Source organism: Siniperca chuatsi, linkage group LG10 (genome assembly GCF_020085105.1).
Source record: "Siniperca chuatsi isolate FFG_IHB_CAS linkage group LG10, ASM2008510v1, whole genome shotgun sequence".
NCBI lineage: Eukaryota > Metazoa > Chordata > Actinopteri > Centrarchiformes > Sinipercidae > Siniperca > Siniperca chuatsi.
The window spans coordinates 5,719,407-5,731,541 of record NC_058051.1 but is presented as its reverse complement, the minus strand read 5'-3'; the positions used below and the strand labels follow the sequence as shown (position 1 = coordinate 5,731,541).

Sequence of the window (12,135 nt, the reverse complement as noted above, 5' to 3'; positions counted from 1 at the left end):
AACAGTCACATCTGTCTGTTAACTTAGGTATTATTAGTTTTGTGCATATTTTAGTACATACTGTACATTTTAGGAGAATTTTGGCCAAGACAGTATTTCTTAGTTTATCAGTTTTTGAAGAAATACTCCATATCATGTCAATACTAATACTAATATGATGTTAAAACTAATTCATGCCAACATATTATGCTCTGTCCTGTAGGAGTACTGGACACCAAACAACCCCATGCAGAACACCATCATCCTTCTGATCGAACAGATTGTGGTGGCACTGGGTGGAGAGTTCAAGCTTTACCTGCCTCAGCTTATCCCACACATGTTGCGTGTCTTCATGCATGATAACAGCACCGGACGCAGTGTTACCATCAAGGTGAGTGCAACGTGATGCAGTTCAAATGAAAATCAACAACAAAATCAACAAAATCACCAATCCTGCTGTGTGATTACAGGCCTACACCTGGCTAAAGTAGTTTATCTCATTTTTTTTTTTTATCTGTGATCTAAGTGTACACCAAAGGCTGTTTAAGCTTGCTAAACAAAGAGCTGCTGAACAAAAGCTGTTGTCACTCACAGGGCTTTTACTGCAAAAAATAATACTAGATAACAACTAATTCTAAGCTATTATTATTTTCCAATGCTGCTAAAGGTTTGTTTAGCAGTAAAATTTGATTTTTGTGTTTTATAATAAGATGAGAAGCAAACAAAATGTTTTGTTTTTCTTTGCATCTACATGTCAAAATGTGTTGAAATGCGACTTGTAAATGTACCTGCAATTTATACCAGAAAAATTACAGGTTGAGCCTTTAACTGTGACACATGGAAGTTTTGTGTTGAAATTCAGTTATTGCAGCAGGAAAATGTGCAGAATTAATCAGGGCAGAAAAAAGAAACATAAGCATAAAAATTGTATTTAAAGAAATTTAAACAATACAGATTTGACAATTTGAGAAGTTACAGACATTTATCCAGTAAGGCTGCAATTGAAATTCTAGTCACAGAGCTTTAACAGCTTTAAATATAGTGCTTTCAGAACCCTCAGTAGAGGGTTAAATAAAGAAATATTGCTTTCAAATAGGTTAATGCTGCCATGAATGATTACTCAGCAGAGTGCAAAGAAAACGCTGAAATAAAAAAGAAATGGAGTCATTTGAAAATACTTGCAATAAAAACAGACCAAACTGCCTGCTGTGGCCCGGTACATCGGCAGTACCATCAGAGAGAGTGTGTATATACTTTTTAATGATGCACTCCCTGCGTATTGCACCATGTTCCAAGCCCTCGCACAATCCAACATTTTCCATTTTGTCACTGTCAATTTCTTAGTGTTTCCTTTTACATAATTTAACTGGTGGCCTTAGTTCAAGCCCCATTTCCAACTTTCGCGTTCCGATTGACATGGATGGCAATTATTCAGTCCTGCCCAAATACATTTGATCAGAATCAGAATCAGAAATACTTTATTGATCCCCGTAGGGATAATGCTCTGAGAGAACCTATAGAAGCACAAGCATCTATATTATCAATATAAATAAAAGGACAGAGACTGTCGGTGTGTTCTCGTGCTCTTTTCTTTACTGTTTGCAAATCTGGTGGATTATATCAATTCTTCCTCTATTTAGTGGAGCATGTTTTTAATATACAGCTTTCCTTTTTGACCACAAAATGCTATATACTGTATAGTACAAAATTGATAAATTCCACATTTTGCCTAGAAAAAGAGTGGATGTTTCACCGGTGTCTCCCATGTGTACATCATTACATCAGATGACAGCTGGCTTTTGAGTTCTGAGGACAAGGTTTGAGAGCCATTGATGTAGAACAGGTAAATAGCCCTATCGAGGATACACTCAATGTCAATTTAAACATAATCTTTTTTGTTTGTTTACAAACTCATCAGGGTACCTTTAAATACCAATGAAACAAACAAATATTTGAACATTTCAGGTCAGCCTATTGGCGTGTTCAGACCGAAATTCACTTCCTATTAATTTCTATGTGAATTTCACTTTGATTTATCTTTGACACAAAATCATGAGACTCTCATTGACCTCTCATTTAGGAAATATTGCTTGTTTATATTCTTGTTTTGTAACTGAACGGCAAAATAATACAAGCAAAAGAGAAGGAGGGATGCTGTTTGATTGCAATGAGTGCAGGACAGTGGCCGAGGTTAATGAAAATAAAATGTTTGATTAAAAACAAATTTAAAAAAATGTGTGGACTGCTTCTGTTAGCATGCTAGCCACGCCTGCTGCAACAGTTTTGTTTACTCGACCCACACTGTTTCCTGTTCCCCCTGCTTTTGGCCATACCACGCAAGTACATTTGTGGCGGGTTTCGGTTTGACTCTGCCATAAGAATTCTCCAAGCAGGACAAACCCTGTGCAAGAGACAGATGTATAGGAAAGAGTAAAAATTACTGACATTTAGATGGGTTATGTTGACTCCCTACTGAAATATGGATAGCTAAACACGAAATATGTGCTATATATCTTCACACAGAAATATAAGGTAGCTGTAATAGTGAAGAGTTAAAGTGTAGTGCCCATAATTAATAATGTTAGTGAAGCTGTAATATGCATGTCCCAGTATTGCATGACCGCGAAGAATGTGATTTTTTTTTTTTTTTTTTTTTTTTTGTTTAGGTCAGAGTTGACCACTCAGCTCACTTAGACATTTGACAGCTGTACTGATTAATAGAGAAAAAGTGACACGTTGTGTGTCATAAAACTGGTGGAGAAAGTGTACTAACTAGATTGAACAGATCATATGGCCGATTTGAGTTGTTATTTGAGTTGATAACTTAATTTTGCTAGCACTGCCAAAACAAATGTGTGTTTAAAATGTACTTCCATCACTTCACACTCTCTCAGAAAGAACAGGAGCTCAGCCCACGTTGATTTATTGGGGTGCTGTTTTCTGTTTGCGGTTTCCGTCGATATCCATCAAGACCATTCAGGTCTAAGACATTCACTTGTAATACAACAGTTCAAAGACAGCATAGACCTGTAGCTAACACACTCTCCTGTTTCAGCAGCTGCTGCCAGTAGTTGTTTGGGTTTTCCCTCAAACACTAAATCATGGTTTGGGCACAGACCACAAATACAGAATCATAAGAAGCACGGTCATCTAGTACTTTGCTCTGATGCTGTTTTGTCTCAGAGTCTGCAGTATTAGATAACCCAGCAGCCCACAGTCTGGATAGTCTTTAACTCAGGCCTGGGTCTGGAGCCTAATCTTTAGCACAGGATGGGGGAACTTGGAATCGGGTTACCCTCTAGTCCAAAGGAAAAGAAAAACATACTTACATCATTTCAAGAAGCTGTTCTGTCCAGCCACCCCCCCACCGTTGAGCACACACATGCACACTTGTACACCTCTACCTCGGCTTCCTGCTGTCTCGTCGTGCACAATTTAGACATGGGGGTGGAGGTGTGGGGAAATAGCAGAAGTGGTCATGGTGTGTGCAGGGGTGGGGGTATGGGCTAGGGGTTTGGGGTGGGTTTGTTGGCTGCAACATACGTCATCCTTTAAGACCACAAGCTATCTATGCACACATGGATAGCGGCTCACACATGCTCCACACAACATAACGTGACTATTAGATCAAACTACAGAAACCTTTCTCAAAAAACAACCACACAGTTAATGTTTTTATTTAAGATGTGTTATGGACCGCTGGCTGGCTGGAAGCAGCACTCATAACACCCAGTGATCCCTGCAACCGTAGTGATACGTTTATGAACTTTTAGACTGTTGTGTCATGACCGTTTTGAAGTGTCTGTGACACATTCAAGTTAGGTGTTGACCTATTAGAAATTGAAACAAGGCAATTATATGAATACCAGTTGATAGATGTGTCTGTTCTCTATAACAATGAGACCATTGATTTAAATACAATTAGCAGATGGTAAAGAATGTTTAAAAAAATCTTTATTCAGAACTGGTACTTACCATAGATATATTCATGCCAATGTGGTATCTACGGTATTGGCAGATATAATGTCAATGTTGGACACTGTGTATTGTAGTGATTTGATTATGTGGGTTGTAGCACCAGTCATATAAGAATTTGGTTCAAAATTTTTGACACAGTCATAAGACCACCATTTTGGGTAGATGACCACACCGTGTTTATATCACGATTGTCAGCTTTGGCTTGGGACAGCCCTACGCACAGTGTAAAGGGCCCTCAATGTAAAACTATATGTTCAATATGCTAGTGCATTGTTGTTGTGTTTTATGTGACCATGTGTGTGTCTTTATTTTGTTTAACTTTCAGATTTTTTGTGAATCAAACCAGGGACATCAAGGTTACATAGTATAGTATTGTATATGACTGCTGGCTCACCAGCACGCCCCACATTGTGTGTTTCTACCATGTGTACCAGCACCTTGCTGAAATAAAACACCATTCGGCTTTTCTTTAAGGATTCCTGAAAATCATCATTTAGCCATAACAAGCTCATTTAAATGAACTGCTCGTGTTAAATGTTGCAGTATGTGGGACTGAGCAGTGTGTGCTCTCCTTTGCAGCTGCTCAACGCCATCCAGCTGTTTGGTGCCAACCTAGACGACTACCTGCACTTGCTGCTGCCTCCCATTGTCAAGCTGTTTGATGCCCCTGATGTGCCCCTGCAGGCTCGCAAGTCAGTACTACACATGGCTGTCCCTGTCCCCATGTAGTCATAGTTAGGATTTAATGAGAAGTTCAAATCCATTCTCACTGCATTCCACCATGGATTGTGTTTATCTGTTTTTCCTCTGTGTGGCTTAGGGTTGCCTTGGAGACACTGGACCGACTGACAGAGTCCCTGGACTTCACTGACTATGCTTCACGCATTATCCACCCGATTGTTCGGACACTTGACAGCACGCCTGAGCTGCGATCCACCTCTATGGACACCCTGTCCTCGCTTGTGTTCCAGTTGGGCAAGAAGGTAGCTATAGTTGTCCCCAGGGCTCCTTTTAGATGTAGCTATTATTCAGAAGACTAATTTCAGCCTCCCTACTGCTGGCTTCACATGAACAGCATTTCGGTAACCTCCACCTCCCCAGTCTTTATTACTTCCTGCTAGACTGCTGATGTCATTGACCATTTGGCAGTGGGGGGTGGTGTTTATGAGAGTGGGTGAGGTCACATTTACCCCTCCCTCTCCTCCTGAGCTTTCCCCTCCCTTATCCATAAACCCTCCTATCGTTTTCAGGGCGAACCACCAGCCCACGTGCAGCCACGTCTGGCAACAAACGTGCAGGGGAAGCTTTTGATCTGAGACTCATGGTGGTCAGATACAAGTGCAGGATACAAATTTAGAGGTAGCAAGACTAAACCACATAAAGCACACATGTACCCTTTTATTTACTCCCCTTCCCTTCCCTATTATTTTCAGTACCAGATCTTCATCCCCATGGTGAACAAAGTGATGCTGAAGCACAGGATCAACCACCAGCGTTATGACATACTCATATGTCGCATTGTTAAGGTAAGTCCCCCCAATATATCCAAGTTTTCTCAAAAACAAACCAATTGATACTATGCACATTTCCAACATTTCTCCTGAATTCATGAGCATATGTTCATTGTTCTTTGCCTCTTGCCCAGTCAGGCCCAGACATTATAACCCTTCAGTGGCACAGAGTAACTGCACATGGTCAAGCAATAAATTACATAATCATAAATAAACAAAACTTTGTTTTATGTACCCTGCACCATAAGCAAGTCATTACCATGCTCTGTTTATCAACAGTTATCCCTCATGAAGGAAATGCGCTTCTTTGAGACCTGGCTCAACAGTCTGTGTGTGGGCTGTGTGTGTGGCCTGTGTTTGTGTGTTTTTTTTGGCATAATAGGGCTATACTCTGGCAGAGGAGGAAGAGGACCCTCTAATCTTCCAACATCGCCAGCTTCGTGGTAACCAAGGTGATGCTCTGGTCAGTGGGCCAGTGGAGGCGGGGCCTATGAAGAAGCTTCATGTCAGCACTACTGCACTTCAGAAGGTCAGAAAGGATAATTGACATTTTACTTTTAAAACTGGTTTCTGATTTATCCTTCTATAGTGAAACGTAACACACACAAGTCGTGTGTACAAGCCCATAGCTTTCTTGTGGTGATGAAATATGGACAAACAGACTGGTGATAAATTAAAGGAAAAACCTGAACAAATGAGTGGAGAAACACAATGAATGCAGATGCTTATTTTTTTGCATGTTTGTCACACAAATTTAAATATTAGTCAAAATAACACAAGTGTAAACAAAATGCAGTTTTTAAATGATGGTTGTTATTATTAAGGGAAAACAAAATCCAAACCTACATGGCCCTGTGTGAAAAAGTGATTGCCCCACCTGTTAAAACATAACTTAACTGTGGTTTATCACACCTGAGGCCTGATTACTGCCACACCTGTTCTCAATCAAGAAATCACTTAAATAGGACCTGCCTGACAAAGTGAAGTAGACCAAAAGATCTTCAAAAGCTAGAAATCATGCTGAGATCTAAAGAAATTCAGGAACAAATGAGAAAAAAAGTAATTGAGATCTATCAGTCTGGAAAAGGTTATAAAGCCATTTCTAAAGCTTTGGGACTGAACCATTATGCACAAATGGCGAAAACATGGAACAGTGGTGAACCTTCCCAGGAGTGGCCGGCCGACCAAAATTACCCCAAGAGCGCAGCGACGACTCATCTAAGAGGTCACAAAAGACCTCACAACAACATCTTAAGAACTGCAGGCCTCACTTGCCTCAGTTAAGGTCAGTGTTCATGACTCCAACATAAGAAAGAGACTGGACAAAAATGGCCTGCATGGCGAGTTCCAAGACGAAAACCACTGCTGAGCAAAAAGAACATTAAAACTCGTCTCATTTTTGCCAGAAAACATCTTGATGGTCCCCAAGACTTTTGGGAAAATACTCTGTGGACTGACAAGACAAAAGTTGAACTTTTTGGAAGGTGTGTGTCCCATTACATCTGGCGTAAAAATAACACCGCATTTCAGAAAAAGAACATCATACCAACAGTAAAATATGGTGGTGGTAGTGTGATGGTCTGGGGCTGTTTTGCTGTTTCAGGACCTGGAAGACTTGCTGTGATAAATGGAACCATGAATTGTGCTGTCTACCAAAAACTCCTGAAGGACAATGTCCGGCCATCTGTTCGTGACCTCAAGCTGAAGTGAACTTGGGTTCTGCAGCAAGACAATGATCCAAAACACACCACCAGTCCTGACCTGAATCCTATTGAGATGCTGTGGCATGACCTTAAAAAGGCAGTTCATGCTCGAAAACCCTCCATTGTGACTGAATTACAACAATTCTGCAAAGATGAGTGGGCCAAAATTCCTACACAGCGCTGTAAAAGACTCATTGCAAGTTATCGCAAACGCTTGATTGCAGTTGTTGCTGCTAAGGGTGGCCCTACCAATAATTAGGTTTAGGGGGCAATCACTATTTCACACAGGGCCATGTAGGTTTGGTTTTTCCCTTAATAAAAACAACCTTCATTTAGAAACTGCATTTTGTGTTTACTTGTGTTTTTGACTGATATTTAAATTTGTTTGATGATCTGAAACATTTAAGTGTGACAAACATGCAAAAAAATAAGAAATCAGGAAGGGGGCAAAGACTTTTTCACACCACTGTACCTGTGACACTGATGTCTGGAGAAGCTGTGTAGTAGAAGTCACTAGGTCTTCTGAGATGGATGATTTCTGTCTCTTCACAGGCTTGGGGTGCTGCCAGGAAGGTGTCCAAAGATGACTGGCTGGAGTGGCTGAGGCGCTTGAGTGTCGTCCTGCTCAAGGAGTCGTCCTCCCCAGCCCTGCGATCGTGCTGGTCACTGGCCCAAACCTACATCCCTCTCGCCAGGTACACCTCTTCTGTTGTGTCTACCTCGCAGCTCACTTTCTACTTCTCTCTCATTTATTTTTTTCTATTTTTTGCCTAAGTTCTTTAATGCTCCACATTTATGATATATCAACAGCTAAAACATTCACATAATTCCTCATTTTAAAGCAGAGATATAACGAAAGAAGAAAAGAAAGTTGAGGGGTTTCGACAGCCACAATTGACCAAAGCAGTGAAACATCAGCTGTTGTTGTGGAGCCACTCGATGCAGATCTGCTTAGTTACCATCTGTGCAAGAATGGTTGCACCAGCTACTAGTATCCACATGTGACTGTGTGTAACTGTAAATGTGAAGCAGATTGTTACTGAAAAATGCTATAAATGCTCTGTGACGAAAGCTATAAAACAACATTGCACTTGGTTATACATTGATCCTTTTTACAAGTTATGGAATAACTTACCTTAACCTAATCTTGCTATTAATTGATTTGCTGGTCTCCTAAATTCAGTTAAAGCCTGCTTCTGCAAAATACACATTTTTTAATGTGTCACACAATGTGTATCTTTGTTTTCATGTGTAAATGCTGTTTCTATTGTCCACAGGGACCTGTTCAACGCAGCCTTTCTGTCTTGTTGGTCTGAGCTGAGTGAGGATCAGCAGGACGAGCTCATCCGCAGCATTGAGTTAGCTCTCACCTCCCAGGACATTGCTGAGGTCACACAGACTCTGCTCAACCTGGCAGAGTTCATGGAGCACAGTGACAAGGTTAGCAGTGAACTGCAGCAGCTACATTAAACCACAGAATCACTGTGATACATTTTAGACTGAAGGATTGCACATGTCAAGTTTTATAAAAGGGAGCTGATAAAGGGGTGATAAATAAGGCTTTTCCTGAGTCAGAGAATATAATCACATCCCGCCCATCATAAATCTACAAGGGTTAAATGTTATTCATTACTACCAATGACTCAACTATAACTTGAATTTTTAATACAAACTGTCCAGTGTTTTTGTGGAACAAAAAGTACATGCCCATTGGATCTACATGACATTACATACACTACATGATGAAATACCATTATTAACATTGGGTCTCCAGTTGGCAAGGCTGCAGCATTCAAACCTCATCTGCTTTAATGTTGTCTTTGTGGAAACAATGATGATGGTTCACTTGACTCAGTTAATTTTATGTATTCCTTTGTCATCGGTGTATCTTCAAGTTGTGTGTGAAAGCATTCGGTGTTTTGAATTTAGGCATCTGCCAGATAAGTCAAATGGTGAACCAGATGCAAAGCAGAGTTTATGATAGCAAATAACAGAACCTGCATAGAGGCGCTCAGTAAATTTATCAATGCCAAAACAAGTCTCCTCAATTGGCCTCAAATTTTGTGGAGCCACCAATGCCAAAATTCACTACAGTTGCCATGAGCAACTGTGATGTGAGCACAGTGTGGTTTTCAGTGCACTTGAAACAGCTTAATAAAAGGTGTTGTTTAAATGGATGTTCTGTTGTAGGAAGGTTGTTTTTGAAGTTTGCCCAAACTGCAATACATTATACCTCTCAACAGTTAATTAAAATTTATAATAAGAGAGCTAATCAGAAAACATTCTAGGTGCTATCATTTTGATAAAATTAAGAACAGGAACCTAGGAGATAACACTTGAAACCACAGCAATGCTTTGTTACACAGGTGTTGCAAGACTACTAAAAGGTTAACAGAGAAAGCCTTTCAAGATGGCACTTTCTCTCTAGTCCCGTGCTTGACCACACATGTTGAGCTAAGTAGTGATGATACTGTTACGTTTAGGGCAGAGACCGTCATGGTTGGGTCATAATATAGCATTTGCTGAGGCTGAGGCTACAGTTGAAACACATAGAAAGTGTCCTATTCCGAGCCAGTGGAAAGAAGAGCATAAGAGGTTTTCTGGAGGCTACCAGACATCCTTTGGCATGTTAACTCAATTACAAAGGCACATTAATACAAATCATTTAAATGCCACATCAGATGACCTTATTCCAGTCATTCACAGTAATTGAGCTGTAATGTACATTAAATACAGTCAGTGAGACTTAAACAGAATAATAAGTTCTATTGTTCGTGCAAACCCTACTAATCGCCGATAGAGGACAGTAGAGGTCACAGACAACTGTTCATTCCTGATGTTCCATGATTTGGTTATTTTATAAAATGTGTTTCCTTTTCCAGGGCCCTCTGCCCCTCAGAGATGATAATGGCATTGTGTTGCTTGGCGAGAGAGCTGCCAAGTGTCGTGCCTACGCCAAGGCTCTGCATTACAAAGAGCTGGAGTTTCAGAAAGGTCCTTCTCCTCTCATCCTGGAGTCTCTTATCAGGTAGGGGATCTGAACACTTTTTTTTAACGAGAAACAACCACGGCCTTTATAAACTGTGAGAAGTTGAACTTCACACATTTTTCTTTACATGAACAGGGTAAATAAGAAATTACTTTATTTAATGGTCCGCCTAACTTATTGTTTGGTTGTGTAATTTCTCCTTTGGTCCAAGTAACAGTTAAACTGTTTTTTAATTTAAGTTGTTATAGTAGGGTCAAAGGAATATGTAACTTCATACATAGCTGTATGTAGCTTCTTCAAAGTTAGAACTTGAGATCATAACATAATTCAGTGTCAGTGGAAGGTAAGTAATTGCATATTTCTTTTCTCTTCCTGTTGGTGTAGATTCATCCTAGTCACAAAAATTAGGTTTGACAGACACCTCTGTGATTCACGGTTATTGCATTAGAAGTTATTGCTTAAAGACAAACATTAAACTATTCTCTCAAAGTCAATTTTTAATCAAATAAATACACAACGAAATTATATTACACATATCCTCCTGTCCCATAACCCTTTGACATCTTCGGTCATCTTTTCCATTCCCTTTTCTCATCCTTCTTTGTTTCTGTGCCTTTGGCATGGCATGGAGAAATCTGTTTTCCAGGCATCTAATTGGACGCTTGCCTCCTTTTCATCTATGAGTGTCTGGACTTGTGTTTCTCAGGGGCCTGTTTTCAATTTCTCAGGAGCCTTGATGATGATGAATGATGGGAGCCGGCACTCTGGTGTTTTCAATATCCCCATCTGGTTCTCACCTCTTCAGGATTTCCCATAAAAGATCTAGAGGCTGGTGTGCAAAAAGCACTACTTAAACCTGGCTCTACTGAGTCGTTGCTGTATTAACAAAAACCTTCCAAAACAAAACGTTCAAATCTGATGCACACTTTTTGATGACAAGGAGGCCTCGTCACTGCTATTTTAGTACCTAATGAGTCATGGTGTTTGTAGATGAGTTTGCAATTATTTCAGGAATTGTTCTTTGTATTCTCTCATATTGATCTTCAGTTAAAATTCAGGGTATTCAATTTGAATAATTGACATACTCGTAATAGTACAAATGTGTTGTTGTTACTTGTAACTGGTATGAATAATGTGTGAGGGATTATAAGAAAATCAAAAGAATTAGTTTGTGGTCTGACTATATTCTGAGGCCCCACAGCTTTGGATAGAGCCAGGAAATTGTTCACATTTTCCGCGTTATTCCCAACAACAGAGGAACACTGTTAATTGAGCATTTGGCCTGTGGTGTTATTGGTACATCATGTAGTGTTTTTAGTTGGACTTGGATTAGTCATTTGTTTTTATTTCATTAAATCTTGTTGAATTTAAAAAATATCTGGTAGGATGTAATGATGGGGGTAAAAGCTGTGTGATAGGTATTATAATAGTGTGTAAAAGTATACATTTACATTTACAAAGAAACTATGAATTTGGTGGTTCTGTAGCGACTGGAGCCGGACATTGTTGCATCTGGACCATGTGTTAATAAAAAATGTGCAGCCATAACGTTACTGGGCACCATGGAAATACTTGGAAATGGAATTTTAAATGAAGTTTAGTATGTTCAGATGTATAGAGGACTGCAACCTGTTAAGCAAAATCTCATCTTATGCTAGCCATCCAGAGTGGCTTTTGTGCATTATTTTATTTTGCCTCTCAACTGTACTCAATGTATGAGTAGAAAGGGGGTGAACACAATAGCAGGAACACTTGTACAATGTAATGCAATCCAGTAGCCCTGCGATGTACTACCTTTATTAATCTTAAGATGTTCTACTTTTGTTATGACTGCTTCAGAGGTGTGTCTGAGAAAGATAACAGACAGAAAGAGACTGGGCAAAAAAAAGAAAAAACACTCCACAGAGTATTTTCCCAAAAGTCTTGGGGATCATCAAGATGTTTTCTGGCAAAAATGAGACGAGCCTTAATGTTC

At 39.8% G+C, this 12,135-nt stretch overlaps 1 protein-coding gene across 2 annotated transcripts in view; it reads left to right on the top strand.

The window, feature by feature from the left end:
* Positions 1–12,135, top strand: part of mtor (mechanistic target of rapamycin kinase) — a 114,486-nt gene that overhangs the window by 25,065 nt on the left and 77,286 nt on the right. For both annotated transcript variants that reach the window (XM_044211706.1, XM_044211707.1), the window contains exons 21-28: positions 203–370; positions 4,537–4,649; positions 4,778–4,940; positions 5,391–5,483; positions 5,851–5,997; positions 7,724–7,866; positions 8,449–8,611; positions 10,054–10,199. In XM_044211706.1, the coding sequence (XP_044067641.1) occupies positions 203–370; positions 4,537–4,649; positions 4,778–4,940; positions 5,391–5,483; positions 5,851–5,997; positions 7,724–7,866; positions 8,449–8,611; positions 10,054–10,199 (1,136 nt within the window). The remainder of the gene's footprint in view (positions 1–202; positions 371–4,536; positions 4,650–4,777; positions 4,941–5,390; positions 5,484–5,850; positions 5,998–7,723; positions 7,867–8,448; positions 8,612–10,053; positions 10,200–12,135) is intronic.